General features: G+C 52.5%; 2 protein-coding genes across 2 annotated transcripts in view; one reads left to right on the forward strand and one right to left on the reverse strand.

The window, feature by feature from the left end:
• The first annotated feature begins 439 nt into the window (after nt 1-439).
• BOLA1 (bolA family member 1) lies at nt 440-1,977 on the forward strand. The gene is made up of 2 exons (XM_048828083.2): nt 440-543; nt 986-1,977. Exon 2 carries the CDS (start codon nt 1,014-1,016, stop codon nt 1,446-1,448), a length of 435 nt encoding a protein of 144 aa, XP_048684040.1. The 5' UTR covers nt 440-543; nt 986-1,013; the 3' UTR covers nt 1,449-1,977.
• Nucleotides 1,978-13,402: 11,425 nt separating this feature from the next.
• SV2A (synaptic vesicle glycoprotein 2A) overlaps nt 13,403-20,501 on the reverse strand; it is a 57,274-nt gene continuing 50,175 nt past the window's right edge. The window contains exons 12-13 of the mRNA XM_048828082.2: nt 19,907-20,066; nt 13,403-16,862 (exon numbers count right to left, since the gene is read on the reverse strand). Of these exons, the coding sequence (XP_048684039.1) occupies nt 16,679-16,862; nt 19,907-20,066 (344 nt within the window). The 3' untranslated portion in view covers nt 13,403-16,678. The remainder of the gene's footprint in view (nt 16,863-19,906; nt 20,067-20,501) is intronic.

The following is a 20,501-nucleotide window of genomic DNA, read 5'->3' on the forward strand; positions in this document are numbered from 1 at the left end:
ACACGGTGCCCTGGGGGAGGCTGAGGCCAAGGGGGGGATCACTTGATGATCACCTGTTCTGTTCATTCCCTCTGGGGCACCTGGCGTTGGCCACTGTCGCAGATAGTGGGCCAGATGGACCTTTGGTCTGACCCAGTATGGCCGTTCTTATGGGGTCAGCAACCAGGCATGGCTCCATCCTTTCCCCAGGGACACCCAGGGTGCAGGGGGGTGAGCCAGGGCAGCCTGGGGTGGATTGTAGGCCAGCTTTGCTGCCTCACTGGGGTCAATGGAGCAGGGGGTGCCCTGGGCAGGTTGCCGACAGAACTACAATTCCCAGAGTGCACCTGGGGAATAGGCGGGGGAGAAATGCAGGCGGGCTGGCGAAAGGCCTCCTGGGAGCTGTAGTTCTCTCTCGCTCTCCCGCCCATGTTCTGGAGGGGAGGGAACTACATTTCCCAGGATGCAAAGTCCTGCCCGCAAGTGCACGGAGGCTGGGGCCGCGGCAAGGTGGCTGGAGGCCTGAGCACGGGAGCGGCTGCGGGTCCCTGCGGAGAAGCCCAGGTAGGGGCGGGCGGGGGCTGCTGAGGATGAGCCAAGCCTGGGAGCTGGGGTAGCCCCGCCCCATTACAAGCCCCCCCCCCCCCAAACCCAGGATCATCCCCTCCAGCATGCAAATCACGCCCCCCAGTTGCAAACCCAGGCTCCCTCTCCCTCCAGGCAAACCTGGGCTCTCCCCCGCCCTGCATGCAGGCTTCCCTCCTAGGTTCTCCCCCTGCCCTGCATGAAATATCCCCCTGCCCCCCCAAATCCAAATCCCAGGCTGTCGTCATGCTCACCCTTCATGCCCCCCTGCGTTCTCTTGCCCCCTGTGCTCCCCCTCCTGATAGCAGGCTCGGCCCTCCCCATGCACAGCTGCCCCTTATCCTCCAAATCAGCAGGCAGCCGATGCTGTACCAGGGGATGTTGTCTCAGTCTGTCCCTCCCCCCCCGCACTGTGTTGCAGCCTTGGGGCGCTGTCCCCCCCCCTCCGGATGCTCCCCGCCCGCCTCCTTCGCCAAGCCCTCCCTCGGCCAGCCCCCAGCTTTGGGTACTCGACAGCTGGTCCCACCATGGAGGAGAAGCCAGTGGAGTCGTCCATTCGCACCAAGCTCCTGCAGGCCCTGCAGCCGGTGCACCTGGAGGTGCTCAACGAGAGCTCCATGCACGCTGTGCCCCGGGGCTCCGAGACCCACTTCAAGGTGGTGATCGCCAGCCCGCGCTTCGCCGGCCTGCCCCTGCTCCAGCGCCACCGGCTGGTGAATGAGATCCTCCAGGCGGAACTGGCCGGGCCCGTCCATGCCCTCTCCATCCAAGCCAAGACCCCCCAGCAGTGGGAAGAGAACCAGAGCGTGAGCCAGAGTCCAGGGTGCCTCGGGGGATCCAAGCACGACCCGCAGATGGCAACCAAACTGGGCAGTCAGGGGTGACCCTGAGGGGCGGGACGGGATTGGGTTGTGTTGTGTTGGCTCACTCCCCGGGGTGACTCTGATGCTCACATTGTGACCACGTCCAGAGCCTTGCAAAGCTGCCTAGTGCTGGAAGTGGGGACATTCACAGGCTGGGCTTGCACCACCAATGCCAAGAGTCCACCAGGGTCAGCCCCAGACTCTGCCTGCCCCTTGCTCTTGGCCGCGGGTTATCGGTTTCTCGGTTGGTCGTGTGAAATATCCCTGGCTCCTCTGCTTTCATGGTAGCAGGAGGGTCAGGCTGGCGGGTCGGGCTGGCAGACCGGGCTCCCAATGGGCGCGAATGCATGTGTTCATGGTAGTTGTGTCTGGAAAGCTGGGGGAGATTTGGGAAGCCTTATTTTTAATGGAGACTGGGTGCCCGAAATCTCTCCAGTGGCTTTAAAAAGCTCAGTGCCGTGCATTTAAAGTGCGGGGGGGAGGGGGGGGGTCCTTGTGTTGTTAATAAAGCTCTTGACTGAGCAAAGAACGGTTTCACACTGGAAAGCAATGACATCATGTCTCTGGATTTGGTTGACCCAGGTTGAGTTTGCAGCTGCAAAATCTTTATTTCACTCGGGAAACTGCGACATGCTGGTTTGGTTTTTTTTTCCCCGTGCGCATCGTCTGCAGCGACAAGAATTCTGCCGAGCAGACCCTGCCCCTCGTGACGGGGAATGCAGTTTGGGACGGTCATTGGAACACAGTTAATAGTTCTGTGGAGGATGTTGGAGCCAGAATAAACTCTCGCCTCCCCCCTCCTGTCTCCGGGCTGGCTCTGCAAGTCTCGTAGAAGCCCTTTGGCTTGGGCTGGCTCTGCTGGGCTACTGAAATATATGTAAGGCCATGAGAGGGAAGTCGTTTCTGCCATCAGCTATGAACTCTGCATCCACACAGACAGCAGGTGAATAATGGTAATAATTAATCCCTAGCTGGGGTATAGCAGCTGCACAGAGGAAAACAGAAATTAGGGGTTGAAAGAATCTTCATCATTTCTGCTTCGTTTCAATGTTACTTTTCATCATTTCTGCTTTGTTTTGCAATGTGTTCAGCTTGGGGCAATGGAAAATAGACTGGTTGGTTTTGTGACCATGAGAGTGTCCATCCCCCTGCCAGTTGGAGGGTGTCACTTTTGCCCTCTACTTCTCCTGTGCTAGCACAAGGCTGGGATGTTGGGGTTAAAAACAACACAGGGAAACATTCAAAACACTGTTGGGGCCGGAAACTCCCCCACCCCACCCCAGACTTCATAGGGATGTTTGTTTGATCTCAAAGTTATCCTGATCTTGAGTCTTTTTGTTTTGTATTTTTTACACCCTCCCCACTAAAAACTCAGTTTGGAGCTAAAATCCAGGCAGAAAGCAGATCTGTAGCAGCCCAGTTGGGTTTTCCCCATAACTCTTAGGGCAAGGCTTAGCGTAAGCAGGCACGCTGGTGACAAAATGAGCGAGGTCTGGACTGCGTGTTTGCGGTTTGGAATGTTCACTCTTCGTCAGTTGGCTCAGATACTTGGCTGGAAAGCTCCCGGACGTTACAGGGCCTGGGAAGTTTTGAAGCTCTCGTTATCTTTCTCCTTTGGGACCATTGGAGGATGTTTTTCTTGGCCGGGTCGCTAGCTGAATCCGATTAAGAAATAAAAATGATTTGTCCATGACTGTGCAACTCTGAAGAACTGGGGAGATTCTGCTCTCCATGCCACGAGTGGAAACACAGGCGGGGTGAATCATCTTGCATTATATTCCCTGCTGGCCATTGTCATAAGATCTGTCCCGCTCCCCCCAGTTCCGTACACCCCCTGTGTGCAAATGAAAAGGGGCACAAACCCGTTTATTTCCCAGCACCCCTAAAACCATCCCCCAGCCCAAACCAGACTCCGAGGCAGCTGGGTTTTTTTTAATCTTTTAATCTTTTTACATTGATTTTTATGGAATAGTCGTTCATAGCGCTGGAAAAAACGGTCACTGAGCCAGCAGGGGGCACACGGCCTTCCCCCTCCCCATTCCCAGCACCTTATATATTTTTAGTTGATTTTTTTCCCAGCATGACATTTAAAATAACTGTCATATCTAATCACTCTGTTTTATACAAAATGGACAAACCAAAGACCACAGCTGAATTATTAGTTTGCTTGATTTTTGGAGGGGAGGGGTTTTTTTTTGTACATTTTTGTGGTTCTTTACAAACATCTACAAACTACACCACAGCACAGGGTTGCATACGGACAGTACTACGCATGTTCTCTTAGAAAGACCAGCTACACCGAAGAATGGAAAGAGCGAGAGAGACGGGTACGTAGAAAAACAGGATGGGTTGTGCTGTTTGATTGCTTCGGGCTGGCGCAGGTCACGTGGAACCAGCTCTGGATCTGCTTGCTATCAGTGAAGGATCCTTTCTGCACGGGATTAGTTACGAGAGCCCAGGGTGTAAAGCTGATGGGGGAGGTTTTATTTTGGGGTGTTGGATTTTTTGGGGGGAGGGGAGTTGCTGAATTCAAACCAGCACTGATGCACGTTGTGCGGACCCATTGCACCGGCTCGCATGCTCTTTGCTGCCAAAAACAAGTAATTTGTTGCATCTCGATGCAAAACCCAAGAGGAGATGAGGCAGCTTACAGGGAAATCCCCCAGGTGGAGGGTGTAGCACTGACCTTGATTAGCGACATCAGGGTAAAACAAACTACCTGTGGCTTCATCCACCAAGACTTCCCCTGGAGATGTGAAACCAGAGCAGTTTTTGCAGCGAAGGCAGCCTGTCCAACAGGGCAGATTGGGTGTCAAAACGCTACCCCATCCGAATGCTCTTGTGCGAGGGGCAATGTAAGAGCTAGAATGCTCCCTTGCATGCTCTATGCAGGCAGATCTTCCCCATGGGCGTTTTGCCTTAAAAATCGAGACAGGGCTATGGCAGAGTACATCAGCACTGGATGTCTCGCCAAAAGATCTGACTCAGCTCAGCCTCAAGTCCTGGAGAATCCTTGACTGAGGGGTTTCTCTGCCCCATGCTTTGCAGGAAGTCAGATGAGACGATCAAATCTAGGATCACTCCGAGTGCTTGGTTTGGAAGGGGTTTCCTGTGTGGCATCCTCCGTGTGAGGGCACTTCCGAAGACTGTGCACACGAAATGCTCACCCCAGCCTGGAGGCCAGAGGATTTGGAGCCTCCCAGCCTGTGGGGAGCATGGTGTAACTGCATGGGGGAGGGGAGGATGCCTTGGCCAACTGCTGCGGCGTTAATCTGGCCTGTACCTGGGCACAGTCATGCACGTTAAGATGTGAGACCGCAGGGCTTTGCAGCGCCCTCTGCGGGGAATTTTGCGATGAATCGTTTTTCGTCACTGCCCGCGGATTTGTCGAAGCTGAAAGGGGGTTGGGTTTGGCGACTTGCCCGACTCGGAACAGGGTGGAGGGAAATGTTTAAACACCATCGAAGCCCTTCACTCGATGCTTTGTAAGCCACACGTTCCCATTTGCCCTGCCTCTTGGGTTGGACATTTCAGCTCGTTAAACCGAAAACAAGGTTTGAAAAAGAAAAAGGAAAAAAAGGCCGAGGAGAAAGGACACGGACAGAAAGTAGCGCGACAAAAACATTTCAGTTGGCAAACGGCGTCAGGGCTTGGCTGTGCAAATCTGCCATTTTGACTTTTCATCCCCACATGAGATGGAGTGGCAAAAACTTTAAACACTCGACCACATTCACGGGGCGGGAAGACCGTTTTCCATGCAGCTGAACGTCTGAATCAGTGGACGCCCAAGAATGGCAGGAGAGCCCCTAAACTAAGGGACTGTGGGAGGGAAGAAATGCTGTGTCTGCCCTTGTGACTGATCATTGCTGGGGGCAACAAGCCAGGCGGGGACACGCAGTCCCATCATGGGGCAGACCTCAGGCTGAAAGTCTGGCCTTCCCGCTACGGGAACGGACATTGTGACTGCAGCTCTTTGCTTCCCACATGCTTTTATCCTTCTAAGAAGCCCCCTGGGTGCTAGCCCAGCCGCTGGGCTAGGCTGCACCCAAGCAGGGTTAAGGGGTGACGTATGATCATGGGCTTAAATTGCAGCAAGGGAAGTTTAGGTTGGACATTAGGAAAAACTTCCTAGCTGTCTGGGTGGTGAAGCACTGGAATAAATTGCCCAAGGAAGTTGTGGAATCTCTGTCATTGAAGATTTTTGAGAGCAGGTTGGACAAACACCGGTCAGGGATGGTCTAGATAAATACTTAGGCCTGCCACGAGTGCAGGGGACTGGACTAGATGACCTCTCGAGGTCCCTTCCGGTCCCACGATTCTATGATTGTGCTTTTACCCGGTTCTAGCTCGGCTCTCATTATACAGAGCCCCCCCCCAAAAAACTGTCTTGTCCCTCTGCCAAGATGCATCAGTCTGGCTGAAGTGAGGATGCTGGTTGGCGTGGGGGTGGGGGCGTGTGGTTGAGACTCAGCAGCTGTTTCTTTCCAGGCATTCCCAAAGGCGTATGAGGGGGGGATTTGGGCTCCAGTGTAAGGGGAAGCCTGGCTGGTTTGGGGTTGGTCTTGTCCCAGGTTGGTGCAGGTACCTTTGTGCTTTTCCCAACAGCTGCTGGTTTTAAGACTAGCTGCTCGTTTAAAATATGCTCTGGGAACCCCACGATCCGCTCCGCAGAGGGAAAGAGGGAAATCCAATTGTGGGCTCTGAAAAAACCCACCTTCCCTTCCCCCAAAGCACCTCTTGCAAACCCCTCCACCTGGACCAAACGCCTCCCCTCCCAAACACACCTGTGCTGCCCTAACCCTCCCACTTCCCGTCAGCTGGGACTGCTGCTTCGGTTTAGTTGATTGAGAAGAAATGAACACATTTTAAAAAAAAAAGTCGAAAAATATTTGGCGGTTGGGGGTGTGTGCATCTGACCCGCCGAACGGTGTCATCAAACAGGATGTAAGGGTCACGTAAGGGTTGCCCTGGGCGATCGGTACATTTCAGAGCTTTCTGTCGGTCCTGTTTGGCCTGTTCTATGTACCCACCCCTTCCCTCCGCCTTTCAAAACACACCATCAGTGACTGAACCAGCGTGGCTCGCATGGAGCAGGCACCAGAAGGGTCCACCAATTGCTGTTCCTCCAAGGGAGGAGCGTGGCTGCTGTTGCAATGAGCTACCTCCCAGAGCACATCTGCTGGAGTTGTCACATTTCCATTGGCATAAGCGAGATCAGACTCCAGGCCTGGGTGATGCAGCTGCTGTTCCTGATACAGGCCTGATGATCAGTTGAGCTAAGGCTCCTTTATGGTGCAAAGGTAACCTCAGTGGAAAGGAGAATCAGGCTCCTAATCTGTATTTTCTGGCTTCCTAGGGGCCCAGTTCTGCCCTGGGTTAGAATCAGAATCATAGAATATCAGGGTTGGAGGGGACCTCAGGAGGTCATCTAGTCCAACCCCCTGCTCAAAGCAGGACCAATCCCCAACTAAATCATCCCAGCCAGGGCTTTGTCAAGCCTGACCTTAAAAACTTCTAAGGAAGGAGATTCTACCACCTCCCTAGGTAACGCATTCCAGTGTTTCACCACCCTCCTAGTGAAAAAGTTTTTCCTAATATCCAACCTAAACCTCCCCCACTGCAACTTGAGACCATTACTCCTTGTCCTGTCCTCTTCTACCACTGAGAATAGTCTAGAACCATCCTCTCTGGAACCACCTCTCAGGTAGTTGAAAGCAGCTATCAAATCCCCCCTCATTCTTCTCTTCTGCAGACTAAACAATCCCAGTTCCCTCAGCCTCTCCTCATAAGTCATGTGTTCCAGACCCCTAATCATTTTTGTTGCCCTTCGCTGGACTCTCTCCAATTTATCCACATCCTTCTTGTAGCGTGGGGCCCAAAACTGGACACAGTACTCCAGATGAGGCCTCACCAATGTCGAATAGAGGGGGACGATCACGTCCCTCGATCTGCTCGCTATGCCCCTACTTATACATCCCAAAATGCCATTGGCTTTCTTGGCAACAAGGGCACACTGCTGACTCATATCCAGCTTCTCGTCCACTGTCACCCCTAGGTCCTTTTCCGCAGAACTGCTGCCGAGCCATTCGGTCCCTAGTCTGTAGCTGTGCATTGGGTTCTTCCGTCCTAAGTGCAGGACCCTGCACTTATCCTTATTGAACCTCATCAGATTTCTTTTGGCCCAATCCTCCAATTTGTCTAGGTCCCTCTGTATCCTATCCCTGCCCTCCAACATATCTAACACTCCTCCCAGTTTAGTATCATCCGCAAATTTGCTGAGAGTGCAATCCACACCATCCTCCAGATCATTTATGAAGATATTGAACAAAACCGGCCCCAGGACCGACCCCTGGGGCGCTCCACTTGACACCGGCTGCCAACTAGACATGGAGCCATTGATCACTACCCGTTGAGCCCGACAATCTAGCCAACTTTCTACCCACCTTATAGTGCATTCATCCAGCCCATACTTCTTTAACTTGCTGACAAGAATACTGTGGGAGACCGTGTCAAAAGCTTTGCTAAAGTCAAGAAACAATACATCCACTGCTTTCCCTTCATCCACAGAACCAGTAATCTCATGATAGAAGGCGATTAGATTAGTCAGGCATGACCTTCCCTTGGTGAATCCATGCTGACTGTTCCTGATCACTTTCCTCTCATGCAAGTGCTTCAGGATTGATTCTTTGAGGACCTGCTCCATGATTTTTCCAGGGACTGAGGTGAGGCTGACTGGCTTGTAGTTCCCAGGATCCTCCTTCTTCTCTTTTTTAAAGATTGGCACTACATTAGCCTTTTTCCAGTCATCTGGGACTTCCCCCGTTCGCCACGAGTTTTCAAAGATAATGGCCAATGGCTCTGCAATCACAGCCGCCAATTCCTTTAGCACTCTCGGATGCAACTCGTCCGGCCCCATGGACTTGTGCACGTCCAGCTTTTCTAAATAGTCCCTAACCACCTCTTTCTCCACAGAGGGCTGGCCATCTATTCCCCATGTTGTGATGCCCAGCGCAGCAGTCTGGGAGCTGACCTTGTTCGTGAAGACAGAGGCAAAAAAAGCATTGAGTACATTAGCTTTTTCCACATCCTCTGTCACTAGGTTGCCTCCCTCATTCATTAAGGGGCCCACACTTTCCTTGGCTTTCTTCTTGTTGCCAACATACCTGAAGAAACCCTTCTTGTTACTCTTGACATCACTCGCTAGCTGCAGCTCCAGGTGCGATTTGGCCCTCCTGATTTCATTCCTACATGCCCGAGCAATATTTTTATACTCTTCCCTGGTCATATGTCCAACCTTCCACTTCTTGTAAGCTTCTTTTTTATGTTTAAGATCTGCTAGGATTTCACCGTTAAGCCAAGCTGGTCGCCTGCCATATTTACTATTCTTTCGACACATCGGGATGGTTTGTCCCTGTAACCTCAACAGGGATTCCTTGAAATACAGCCAGCTCTCCTGGACTCCTTTCCCCTTCATGTTAGTCCCCCAGGGGATCCTACCCATCCGTTCCCTGAGGGAGTCGAAGTCTGCTTTCCTGAAGTCCAGGGTCCGTATCCTGCTGCTTACCTTTCTTCCCTGCATCAGGATCCTGAACTCAACCAACTCATGGTCACTGCCTCCCAGATTCCCATCCACTTTTGCTTCCCCCACTAATTCCTCCCGGTTTGTGAGCAGCAGGTCAAGAAAAGCTCCCCCCCTAGTTGGCTCCTCTAGCACTTGTGCCAGGAAATTGTCCCCTACGCTTTCCAAAAACTTCCTGGATTGTCTATGCAGCTTTGCCTTTGGGGGTTAGCTGGGAACGAGGAACCGGGGGTCGGGGCCGAGGGGCAGCGTTGGCGGGGGAGAGGCGGAAGCGGCAGCTCTGGGTGGCAGCAGGGTGCAGGGGAGAATGTGTCCGGAGTCGTGCTTTTTCCTACATCATGTGTGGCTTGCGCTGTGCTCACCCAGGGGTGCTCCCGCTCCTGCTCCCAAACGCCGGCGAGGCGCCCGGCAGGCGGGGGTGTGCACGAGCCATCGCAGCAGGGTTTGTGGGGACGGCAGGGAGTTTTTGTTGACCTCAGAGGACTGGGGTGCTGGTGACTTATAGGGAGCCCAGGGCCAGCAGGCTGACCCTGCAGAAGAGCTGGGGCCAAGCTGGGGAGGGACCTAAGTTTGGTCCAGTTTTGGGTCGGGGGGGGGGGGGGAAGGGGAAGTGACCATTTTCAAAATGTTTGTGACATTTATCCCCTCCCCTCCCCTCTTTTCTTTTCAAGCAGCCAATTAACATTTTCCAAAATGATCCCTATTTTAAATCTTTTACGTTTCAAAATAATTTTTTTTAAAAGGGGGCAGGGGTGGGGCTGGCCTTCCCCGGCCTGGGACCAGTTTGCTCCAGTAAGATAAAAATCCCTCTTGCCTAGAACGTCACTCTCCTACTGACCTCTCGTCTTTGGCTCCAGTTTGCAACTAGATTTTTAAACTAAAAGCGTGATACGAGGAGGATTGTTTTTTTTGAAAGGAGACTCGGGGTAATATTTTCATAAGTGCCTAAGTCCCATTTCCAAAAGTGACTTAAACCCTTGGGAGCCTAAATCCTCTTGACTTTCAAAGAGATTTAGGAGACGTTTTGAAAAAAGTGACGAGTAATTTTGGTCCCCGCCCCCCTTATGTTTTGCATACCCAAGTCAAGCCATCTTAACGCGGCTCACCGCGCAGAAGGTGGGCGTGCAACGCTTTGTGCAAATCCGCTCGCTTACCCACGCCCAGCTGTGTGCACAGAACTCAGATGCTCTGACTCATGAGTCTCTTCTGACAATGGGACTTTGGAGCTGAGGGGGTAAAATTTTTAAAAGCAGCTGAGTGACTTAAGAGCCCAAATCCTATTGAAAGGCCATAAAACTCAGGCTCCAAAGTCACATTTGAAAATGATCCCAAGTGACGCAGGTGCTTTTGAAAATTCCGGCCAGCGTTCGGTTAGTCTGGTGTAAATTACGGTACAAGACCAGCCACAGCAGCTGTGCTATTCCCTCTGATCGCGGCCTCACGCTTTGGGCCCAGAGTGGTTTGTCTGTACGGTGAGACACGTGTAACCCAGAATAGGAACAAGCTCATCCCAGGGTCTCGAGTTAAATCTTTCTAAAAATCAGTCCACTTCGTCGCTTAGGCAGCTATGAGTCAAGCGCGCCTGCCGATCCGATAGGAGGGAGGCAAACACAGCCTGGTTAGGATAGGGAAACATTGATGATCAACTGGGCCTTGCAGCCCTTCCTCACTGGAGCAGGTTGCATTGGTGGTCCTGATGCTGCAGCCTAGCTGACAAGTTTTCTAATCTCCCATCTACACCAGCCCTTTAAAATGAGCTTGTGTGGGCTACACTCATGCTCCCTTCTGGCTCAGGTTACAGTGTGATCATAATCCAGTCTGGCCCCATTCACAGTGGGGTGGAAAAGCCAACATAGTTGGGACCAGTAGATTGATCTGAGCCTCCTCCTAGGTGGGGCCTTTGTCCTGCTATAGTGCTTGGCCTTTTGGTACCTTTATTAAAGGGACTGGCTACCCAGCAGTCACCTTGTGGTTAGCTGCTAAAATAACATCTATCAACTGTCATGCTTCAGAACTGGAGCTATGATTGCTGCATGGGTCAGGAAGGAAATTCTCTGTCCCATTACATGCAGGTGCTTGATGCATGTCCTTTCTCTGATCCCCCAGCTATCAGCCACCATGGGAGGCCCAGGGGCTGATTCACTCTTTCCTTTCACCTTGTGCAGCCACTTACTGCAAATCACCACTTTTCTCACTAGGGAGTGGTGCGCACCCACTGCGCAAGTGACAAGATGGGTGTGCAGTGCCACCACATCAGAGCATTCCTTTTATGCGTTCCTTTTACCCAGCTGTATATGATGATGCAAGGCACGAGGCACTGAAGAATTGGGCCCAGAGGCTCCTGGCCTTGTCTACATCCAGGATAATAACAATACCTAGCTCTTACATAGCAGCTGCACGGGTTTAACGTAAGTTGGTTCTTAAAGTGCTACAAACCCTTGTGTGGATACTGCTGGTTCAGTTTACGTTAACCCTGTTCTCAGTCAGCTGAAGCTAAACCCAAATAAGCCTAGTTTAAACTGAACTGTGTCCACGTAGCATTTTGCACGAGATGAAAAATCGCTCTCAAACTGATGCCATCCTCCACCTGGCCAGCGGCCCTGATTCTCCAGGGCAAATCCTTAGCTTGTAATAAAAGATGACACCTTTGTTTAATTAAGCTTTGTTAATGGAAGAAACATTGTGCCCTTTCATGCTGCCAGAGAAGTAGAGGAAGGATAGCTCAGTGGTTAGAGTACTAGCTGGGCTAGGGAGCCTGAGCTAGGTTCAATTCCTACCTCTGCCACAGATTCCCTGTGTGACCATGGGCAAGTCACTTAGTGGATGTCTACATTCCCTGCGGCAGTATGACTGCAGCGTGGATAGACAGGCCCAATCCAGCTAACTGGAGCACTGATAGCAGTGAAGGCTAGAGCACAGTCCGGGGGGCTGAGTGGGTTTGTACAGCCCCTGGTGCTGCAGCTTTATTGCTATTATTATTCAAGCGAGCGAGATCACAGCTAGGTTGGCTATGTCGACACATGCTGCACTCCTCTGATCACAGGATAGACAGACTCTTTGTCTCTCTGGGCCTCAGTTTCCCTACCTGTAACTTGCTGCACAGTAGGGCTGTGAGCATTAGACATTGTGATGTGCTCAGATAGCCCAGCTGGGGAGCTAGGTAGCTAAGAGAGACACAAAAAACGCTTCCTTTCAGGTATGCTTGGTCCCAAGCTTGCGCGAGGAGGGGAAACTGAGATCTGGTATAAAATTATAAATAATGAAAAATATACTACTCTTAAATATCTCCTAAAATGTAAAAAAATACAACTCTCGCTTAAAATGATACAGCAGGACGTTTCCCCCCTTGGTGTACACCACGCTTCTCTACGTATCTGAATAGAATTGGCGACCTAGCTCTAGTGTCTAATGCAGACCGAAGTGACCTTAAACTGACAGCCCCCTCCCCACGTGCAGTGTGTTTCCCTGTTTAGCTCTGCAGCGAAGGCAAGATATTTAATTCCCCGTTTTGGAGCTCGGCTGGTATGCATTACACCAAAGAGCCCCAGCAAAACCGACACAGGTGCTGGTCAATTTCATCCCTTGTTTAAAATACAAATTTTGGCTGTGTGTGTGTCCAGCTGCTATAATTAGATTAATGGGCACCGGGGACCACATGCCATTCAGATCTTTGGATGATGACACAAAGAGACACATCTAGCTATTAAAGCATGGAACCTGCATGGGCCCATTGAGCGATTAACCTACAATGTGACAATTAGTGGGCTTTGCTATGCAAATGGGTTATAAAATACAACCAGAGAACCTGGACATTCCCACCCCCCCCTTCCTCCAATCAAAGTTGCCCTGAAGTCCAGATTCTGCTCTCTTAGACTGGTATGATGGGGATTTACTCCAAGATTTACCCCAGGGTAACAGAGAGCAGCATAAAGACTTAGCCCAGGGCATTATTATGATGTTTTGAAATTAAGAATTGCACTGTCGCCGTGCAAGGTAGAGATCTGGTTTTAAAAAGCTTATTTCCTTCCACACCACCATTGGGGGGTCCTGCTGCTTGTTAGAGTTCAGGGGTGGGGGGTTAGGTTAATTGAAGATCTGGGTTGGAACTCACTCACCATCCGGATTTTAGGCCCTCTAGCACGCGCTTAAATATTATTGACCTCAGTGGGTGAATGTGCATAAAACGCTCTCCTGCCATCTGGGCTCAAGCCTCCCTCTTGGGCAAGGCAACGGGCTTGTGTCTCTTCCAGCGCAAGGTCAGAACAGACTCAAGTGCCTCTACCCCCTTGCTGACAGCGGAAAGGACACGGCAGGGATCCTCCCCTCATTGTTTCCAAGCCACAAGATGGGGCAGATGCTGAGACATCTGCCTCGGGGCAGATGCTGAGACATCTGCCTCAGGTCAGCTGGGGTTTTAAAGAACATTTAAATTCTCAGCTACAACCAGCGCGTGCGCGAAAGGAGCCCCCCTCCCCCAAGAAAGCTTCTTAGCCTCCTGGTTCCTGGACAGTGCTGGCTTTATAGCGCAGAGAATTAAAGGGCCAGCATGTGACACCCAGCTGACTCCATGACCTTGGAATAAAAACCATACATTGGTCCTAAGGGGAGAAGGAGGCCAGGGTGTGCATCCACTCTGTGCCCATAGATGGCGCTAGATGGCTGCTTCAACGAGGTTGCTGTTCTCCACCCAACACCCACTGCTGCTGATCAGTGTGGGGCCTTTGCAACCCACAACAGGGTTTCTTTAAAATAGCCCCTTGTGGCCCCTAACTACCTCTGACCTCACTGCTCCTTCAGCTGAGCAATACCTTCGCCCAGTGAGTCCTGGACACACGCGCTGAGCAAAAATCTTCGAGGCATCTTACGCCAAGCCCTGGGCAGCCGCACTGTCCCTCCCGCCCTAGCTCTGCCTTCATCTGCAGCAGGAAAGAGGAAAGCAAGAAAAGCCAGCCGGAGCTGGGGCAAAGGCTCTGGGTGCCTTCGGGGCTTGGCCCGTCTCTAATGAGCAAGGCGCGGTGCTTTGGGTTTTGCAAAAGTAGAGCCCGCTTGCGTGGAGCCATTGCACCTTAAGTGCTACGTTCTGATCCTCCCCTGGCTTTAGCTGCCCTCAGACTCTAGGGGGTTCCCTCTGGCAACCATCCAAGGTAATAGATTTTCAAGGATCTTACTCTCCCTGTGGCCCTGATGGTTAAGAGATGCCATTGCTCCATTTTCCCTGGTAGACCTGTCTGAAGGGGTGGAACTGCCCCACCCTTCAATGAGCAGCCCCCCCCTCCCCCCCCAAAAAAACCCCTCTGCTCCAAGCTGGATGCATGGTTTGCACCCTTGCAAAGCTGTTCCTGAGTAGGAATGAGAAGAGGAACAATTGTCCTGGGGCCCCAAGCACAGCGGGCTCCCAAAATGTCTGTAGCTGGGGTGAAATCAGAGGAGGCAGACCCCAGTGAACCTGACGTATTAGGGCCCCTTCTCTGGGCAGGCCTGGATGCAAGTTAATTAAATCTGGAGGCGGAGGGTGAATTCATAGGCAAGCGTTCCTGAAAAGGACGGGAGGTGGAGGGGGTGGGGGTGTAGCAAAACACAATCATGGGCCTGCTGAGACATGGGACAGAGCCCTAGGCACTCATGGTCTTTCCTCTCTTTTCCCACATCTACAACCCAACGCCCCTGCTGGGTGACGCTAAATGCGCCCCCTCCCCAGGCCAGCTGCATCAGTCGAGGACATGAAAAATCGGCAGCCCTGCGTGCCGTGCGGAAGACTGCATGGGAGGACTGCTTCCATCGACGTTGCTACTGGCCTGCGAGGAGGTGGCGTTCTTACATGGATGGAAAAACCCCTTCCGGTGCCAACAGGCTGCATCTGCACCAGGGCTTTCCATTAGGTTCCATCAATGGGGTCAATCCACCTCCCTGAGAGGCCGGGGCTAGGTTGATGGAAGAATTCTTCCTAGGAGCAGCTACCTCTGGGGTTAGGTCAACCTAAGTAAGAGACGCAGGGTACGAGATTTTTCTTGGCCCTGAGCGACATAGCTGGGTCGATCTAATTTCTTTTAAGTGTAGACCAGACCTTGGTGTCGACCACGGAACGGGGGGAGGGCAGAGAGACAGGCGGCTACAGAATTAAATACACGAAACGCCTAATCGGAATGAGCAGCAACCCACAGACAAGACAGAGGTTAGTGTCACTCTCAGGCCAGCTGGGCTGCTGGCCTAGCATGGTGGAGCCTTGATCTCATCTTGGGGAATCACAGGTGCTACTATCACACCCCTTCCCACGCCCCCACCCCCAGCCCCAGCTGTGTTTCTGGATGGCCGCTGTGGGGAGGGGTTTGGGGAGAATTAAAAAAAACAACAACAACCACAATCCCTAAGCTTCAAAGTCAAATTTTCTCCCCCCACACAGAAAAAACAACATTTAAAATCCCTGAATAAACAATATTAAAAGAAACCGAGCATTGCTGTCTTGTTCATCTGCAATGGATAACTGGAAGAGGGGAATCTCCTTGGATTAGCGCGTTAAATTCGGTCCAGTTACAGAGGGATGTCTGAGCTGATGTGGGTCCAAAGGAGAAAAAAGAATGCTACTTTGCCCTCACATACAGCACCGTTTCTCTAAAGCACTCAACAGAAGGATGCCAGTATCATGATCCCTGTTTTACAGATGGGGAAACTGAGGCACAGAACATTGGGACAATCCACCCACCAGAGCCAAGGATGGAACCGCTGCTCTGATACAGCTTCTGCCATGCCGATGAGAGCCTAGACCTGCTGCCTGCAAAATGTATGAATGCCCAATACCACTAGAGCCGACAGGGGTGTATGCCTGCCGTGCCTGGTGTGGCTCGACCAGACATTTGTGACACCAGCGAGACATGATGCAAGGGCACGTGCGGATCAGGATTTCAAATTCGGTTCACGTGACACAGAGGAACCACTTAGCTCTGCCGATTTGCTCCTGCAAACCTGGTTTAGAAGCCTGAAATGGATGCTTTGTTAACACCTGAAATCGATGCTACTTTACATATGACTCAAAGGGCCCCGAAAAAGCAGGGGGGAGGGAAGTAGGGGGGGGTGTTTGCGTTGCTCTCCACACACCACAGGTGCCCGATGAAAAAAATAAATGAGGATTCGGAAAATATTACACAGCCAAGATCCATGAGCACACATTGCACGTACTACTAGTTTACACCCACGTGTGTAAAATTAAATGGATCACGTGTTCACCAGCACACACCCTAGAGCCAGTGCCACAGAGGGGTTCCAGGTTACTGCCCAGTGACAGGGTGCCTAGACATTAGATGTCCCCTTGAGGAGCTGGCCCTAGCCCCTAGCATCCAGCTCTGATCAGGAGCTAGGTCAATTGGCGCCTGCCCAGTTAATCAGTTCACACTGCCGGGGCTGGACCGTTTCCAGCCTGAATTTAGTGCAAAGAGGTTATTTCCCCCCCTCTCCTTCTCAGTCAAGTTTTATTCCCTCCTCCCCCGACTCCCTCAACGAATGAGCCGATTCTCACACACGTAATGACACCAAAAAAAGAGGGAAGAGGAGCCGGGGGAGGGGGGGGGGAGCGAAAAAATAAAATAGTCAAAATCAGAAAATCAGACATTTCACAGTGTCTAACAACTCTAATCTCCCTGGAGCGGGGGAGAATCGGAAGGGGCGGGGTACGCCCCACTCACTGCAACACCTGCCCCCGCGTCTCCGGCAGCCTCAACGCTAGCGAACTGCCCACGGCCAGCGCGGTCGAGGCCAGCAAGATTGGCACGGCTTTCGTGATGCCGACGAAGGAGGTGAAGCTGCTGATGCCCAGGACGGCCGCCAGCTTGCAGAGGGCATTGAGGAACCCGAAGGCTGTCGTCCTGGAGAAGCGGGGAGAGAGGCTGAGGTTACAGGCGAGCTAAAGGGTTTGGGTGGGGGGAGAAGGCTGGTATGTGCGTGGGGGGGTTAATGGCCCCTTTCTCCCTAAAAGGTGGAGAACAAGCAGGGTCACAGCAGCAGCCGTCCAGAGTAATCTGACTGCATTTCAGCCTCGTGGCCTGGGAACCTAGACCCCTGCATTCTATTCCTGGCTCTGCCACTGATCTACTGCAGGACCTCAGCCAAGTCCCTTCCCCTCGCACCCTTTCGCCATTTCAACTGTGAGCGCTTTGTGGCAAGGCCTGCCTCTCTCTCGATATATGTACAGCACCCGGCACAATGGGGCCCTGAACTCAGCTGGGGCGCAGATGCTACCCATAACAGCCAGTGATGGAGAGGGGAAAGGAGTTTTATTTTACACACACACACTCTCTCTCTCTCTCTCTCTCTCTCTCTCTCTCTCTCTCTGTTTAAAGCTCTGCTGTTCGCATGTATTTTTCTATCAGGAAATCAGTCGCCCCAGTGTATTTAACACCGATTACGACAAAGCTCCGGTGTCTGGTGTAAGCTACTGTAAAATGCTTCAACGACAGTCCCTGCGTTCTAACTTTAGCTGCAAACTCTGCAGCCCGCCTCTAGTCAGCACAAGGGCCCAGCTTCCATTCCCCCCGACCTGCTGGGTGTGGGGGGCTCCTCCTTCCAGGAGCCCCCAAACCCCCTGCTAAAGCAAAGTCTGGTCCATTTAATGCCTTAATGCCTGGAGCAGCTCCCCAGTCTCTGTACTCAGCCACCTGCCCGCCTCTCCCTTCCTACTGTCTACTTCCAGCCTTCGGCAAGCTGCAGTCAAAGATCCCCTTTTCCTACGGGTCTGCAAAAAGCCGAGCACAAATGGATCAGGCACAAGGGCAGCCCAGACCACCACCTGCCGCCCATGGATCAGTGCCCTTCGCTCTCAGTGACGGGCCCTCCAGGCAGCCAAGGCCCAACCTGGCAGCTCTGGGCACCAGTTGTGCCTGCGCGATTTCTCCCCCGCAATCAGCGGTGTCAGCAGGGGGCAGCTGCCGTGACTCACAGCCCCAGGTGAAAGGGATGTGCGTCATGGCTTGGCCTGGAGGTGGCGCCCTTGAGCCCCTCTAGTTGACTGCATTGGCAATACCTTGTCCACGTTCAGTCTCAAAGCAGCAGCCTCCCTCCCCACCCCCCGCATGCAAATGTTGATGTGCTCCCAGAATCCTTTGTGGGCCTTCCCTAAGCACAAAGGTTTATGGGGAACCCCTGGCATCTCGTGGGGGGGGGGGGGGGCAGAACAAATTGGCAGGCCAGGGAGAGGGGTTGGGAGCCGATTGCTGCCAGCTGGCAGGCTTATTGGGATTGGCATAAAATCTCCTCAGTGGTCCCATTCTCAGAGTCAAATGCACCCATGCCATCTACAGTCAGTGCCCAATTCACAGAGGAGAAAACTGGGGTACAGCAAGAGGAAGTGACAAGTCTGTGCAGCCAGGCAGAGGCAGAGGTGGGAAGAGGACTCCCCAGGAGTCCTGTGCCCCAGTGCTCTACTCTGCCCAGTAGACACCGCTCCCCACCCAGAGCTGGGACTAGAACTGGCTGAAAAAGAGGGGAAGGGGGCTTCCTTTCTGTGAAAATGTGTCCAGTTTTAAGAATATAAGGACAGCCATACTGGGTCAGACCAAAGGTCCATCTAGCCCAGTGTCCTGTCTTTCAACAGTGGCCAATGCCAGGTGCCCCAGAGGGAATGAACAGAACAGGTAACCACCAAGTGATCCATCCCCTGTCCCCCGTTCCCAGCTTCTGGCAAACAGAGGCTAGGGACACCCTCCCTGCCCATTCTGGCTAATAGCCCTTGATGGACCTGTCCTTCATGAATTTATCTAGTTCTTTTTTGAACCGTTATAGTCTTGGCCTTCACAACATCCTCTGGCAAAGAGCTCCAAAGGTTGACTGTGTGTTGTGTGAAGAAATACTGCCTTTTGTTTGTTTCAAACCTGCTGCCCATTAATGTCCTTGGGTGATCCCCAGTTCTTGTGTTAGGAGAAGGAGTAAATAACACTTCCTGATTCACTTTCTCCACACCCGTCATGATTTTATAGACCTCAATCATATCCCCCCCCCCCCTTAGGCATCTCTTTTCCAAGCTGAAAAGTCTGAATCTTATTAATCAAAATGTGCACTCCCAAAGCAGGGTGAAATGTCAAAACTGTGGAAATTTTCATGGAAACGGGCTTAAGGAAAAATTCCATTTGTTAAAAACTGAAATGGAACTTTTTGGCTTTCCAGCTGCCCTCAGGGAAGGCTCTAGTTAATTTCGTGTGAAATTGACAAGTACCTTCCCATCCCACTGCTGGAGGGGCAAAGAGCCCTGCCACACTGCCTCCCTGTGAACCGCCCTCAGCTCTAGGCACCCGAGAGGGTGACCAGACAGCAAGTGTGGAAAATCAGGAGAAGGGCTGGGGGTAATAGGGCACCTATAGAAGACAAAGCCCCAAATATCAGGACTGTCCCTATGAAATCGGGACATCTGGTCACCCTAGCACCAGAGCATTGCTGCTCATCCCACAGAGCCGGGGTGGGGGGGGGGGAGCCAGGGGAACCCTGGTCTTTGTGTCTCTATCCCCTAGAGCTGGCGTTCAACAAAGGTATGGTCAAATCTGTGGCTGATTTGGCTCAAGATTTCACTCTGCCACATTGGCATTTTCCAGCAAAATTAAGTTTAGTGGCTTCTGCTCTAACCACTAAACACTCCTCCTGGGGCTGGGAATAGAACCCAGGAGTCTTGACTCCCAGTCATTCTGCTTTAGCCATTGGGCCGCCTTCCCTCCCGCCAACATGCGGGGGCCTTCGAGCCCTAACAACTATTTATCGTTACTGCATTGTGTCCCCAAAGCTACCAGATTGCGGCGGTGACCCAGGATTCCTCCTTCTCAGCCACCCTGAGGTGGCTTCATGGGACCAGCCCCTGTCTGGACTGGGTGTCCCGGGATCAGGACTTGCTCTGCCTTGGGTGGATAACGGAGGCGGGGACTTGTACCTTTTGTCTGAGGGGTAAAGCTCCACCGTCAGTACATCCAAGGCGTTCCAGGAGGCGATGCTGACCCCCCCAAAAAGGCAGAGCAGGGCAATCATGGCTGACTCGCTGTTCCCGAACGACAGGAAGAAGCAGCTGATGCACGACATCACGCTTGAGCCGGCTGCAGCAGGACGAGGAGAGGCGTGTTAGGCGCGGGTACAGGCCTCGCTGGAACTGTACCTGGTCAGAGCCAGCATCACCCGCCTGGTGCAAGAGCCTTCTCCTATGCATCAGCCTCCAGCGGTCCTGCAAGGCCTCCTGACCATCCCCTCTGCACAACCCAGTGCAAGGCCCTTCTCTTCTGCAGCCTCCCTGCCCTACCCACCATCTCTCACCAGCTTCCTCTTTGCTCCTTCGTTCTGCCGGTGCAAAAACCACTGACTCTGCAATTCTGCCAGGCCCTCTGGCTACAAGAGGCAGCTGGGGCAGCTGGCCCGAATGGTGCAGGGTTGCAAATCCTAGCTGTGCCCCTGCTCTGCATGGAGAAGTTTCCCCTGGGAAAGTTTCAGTGGGAACGGCTGATGCCTATGGACCAAGAGGGTCCAGTTCAAGCATC

The sequence above is a fragment of the Caretta caretta genome, chromosome 24 (assembly GCF_965140235.1).
Source record: "Caretta caretta isolate rCarCar2 chromosome 24, rCarCar1.hap1, whole genome shotgun sequence".
NCBI classification, from domain to species: Eukaryota; Metazoa; Chordata; order Testudines; family Cheloniidae; genus Caretta; species Caretta caretta.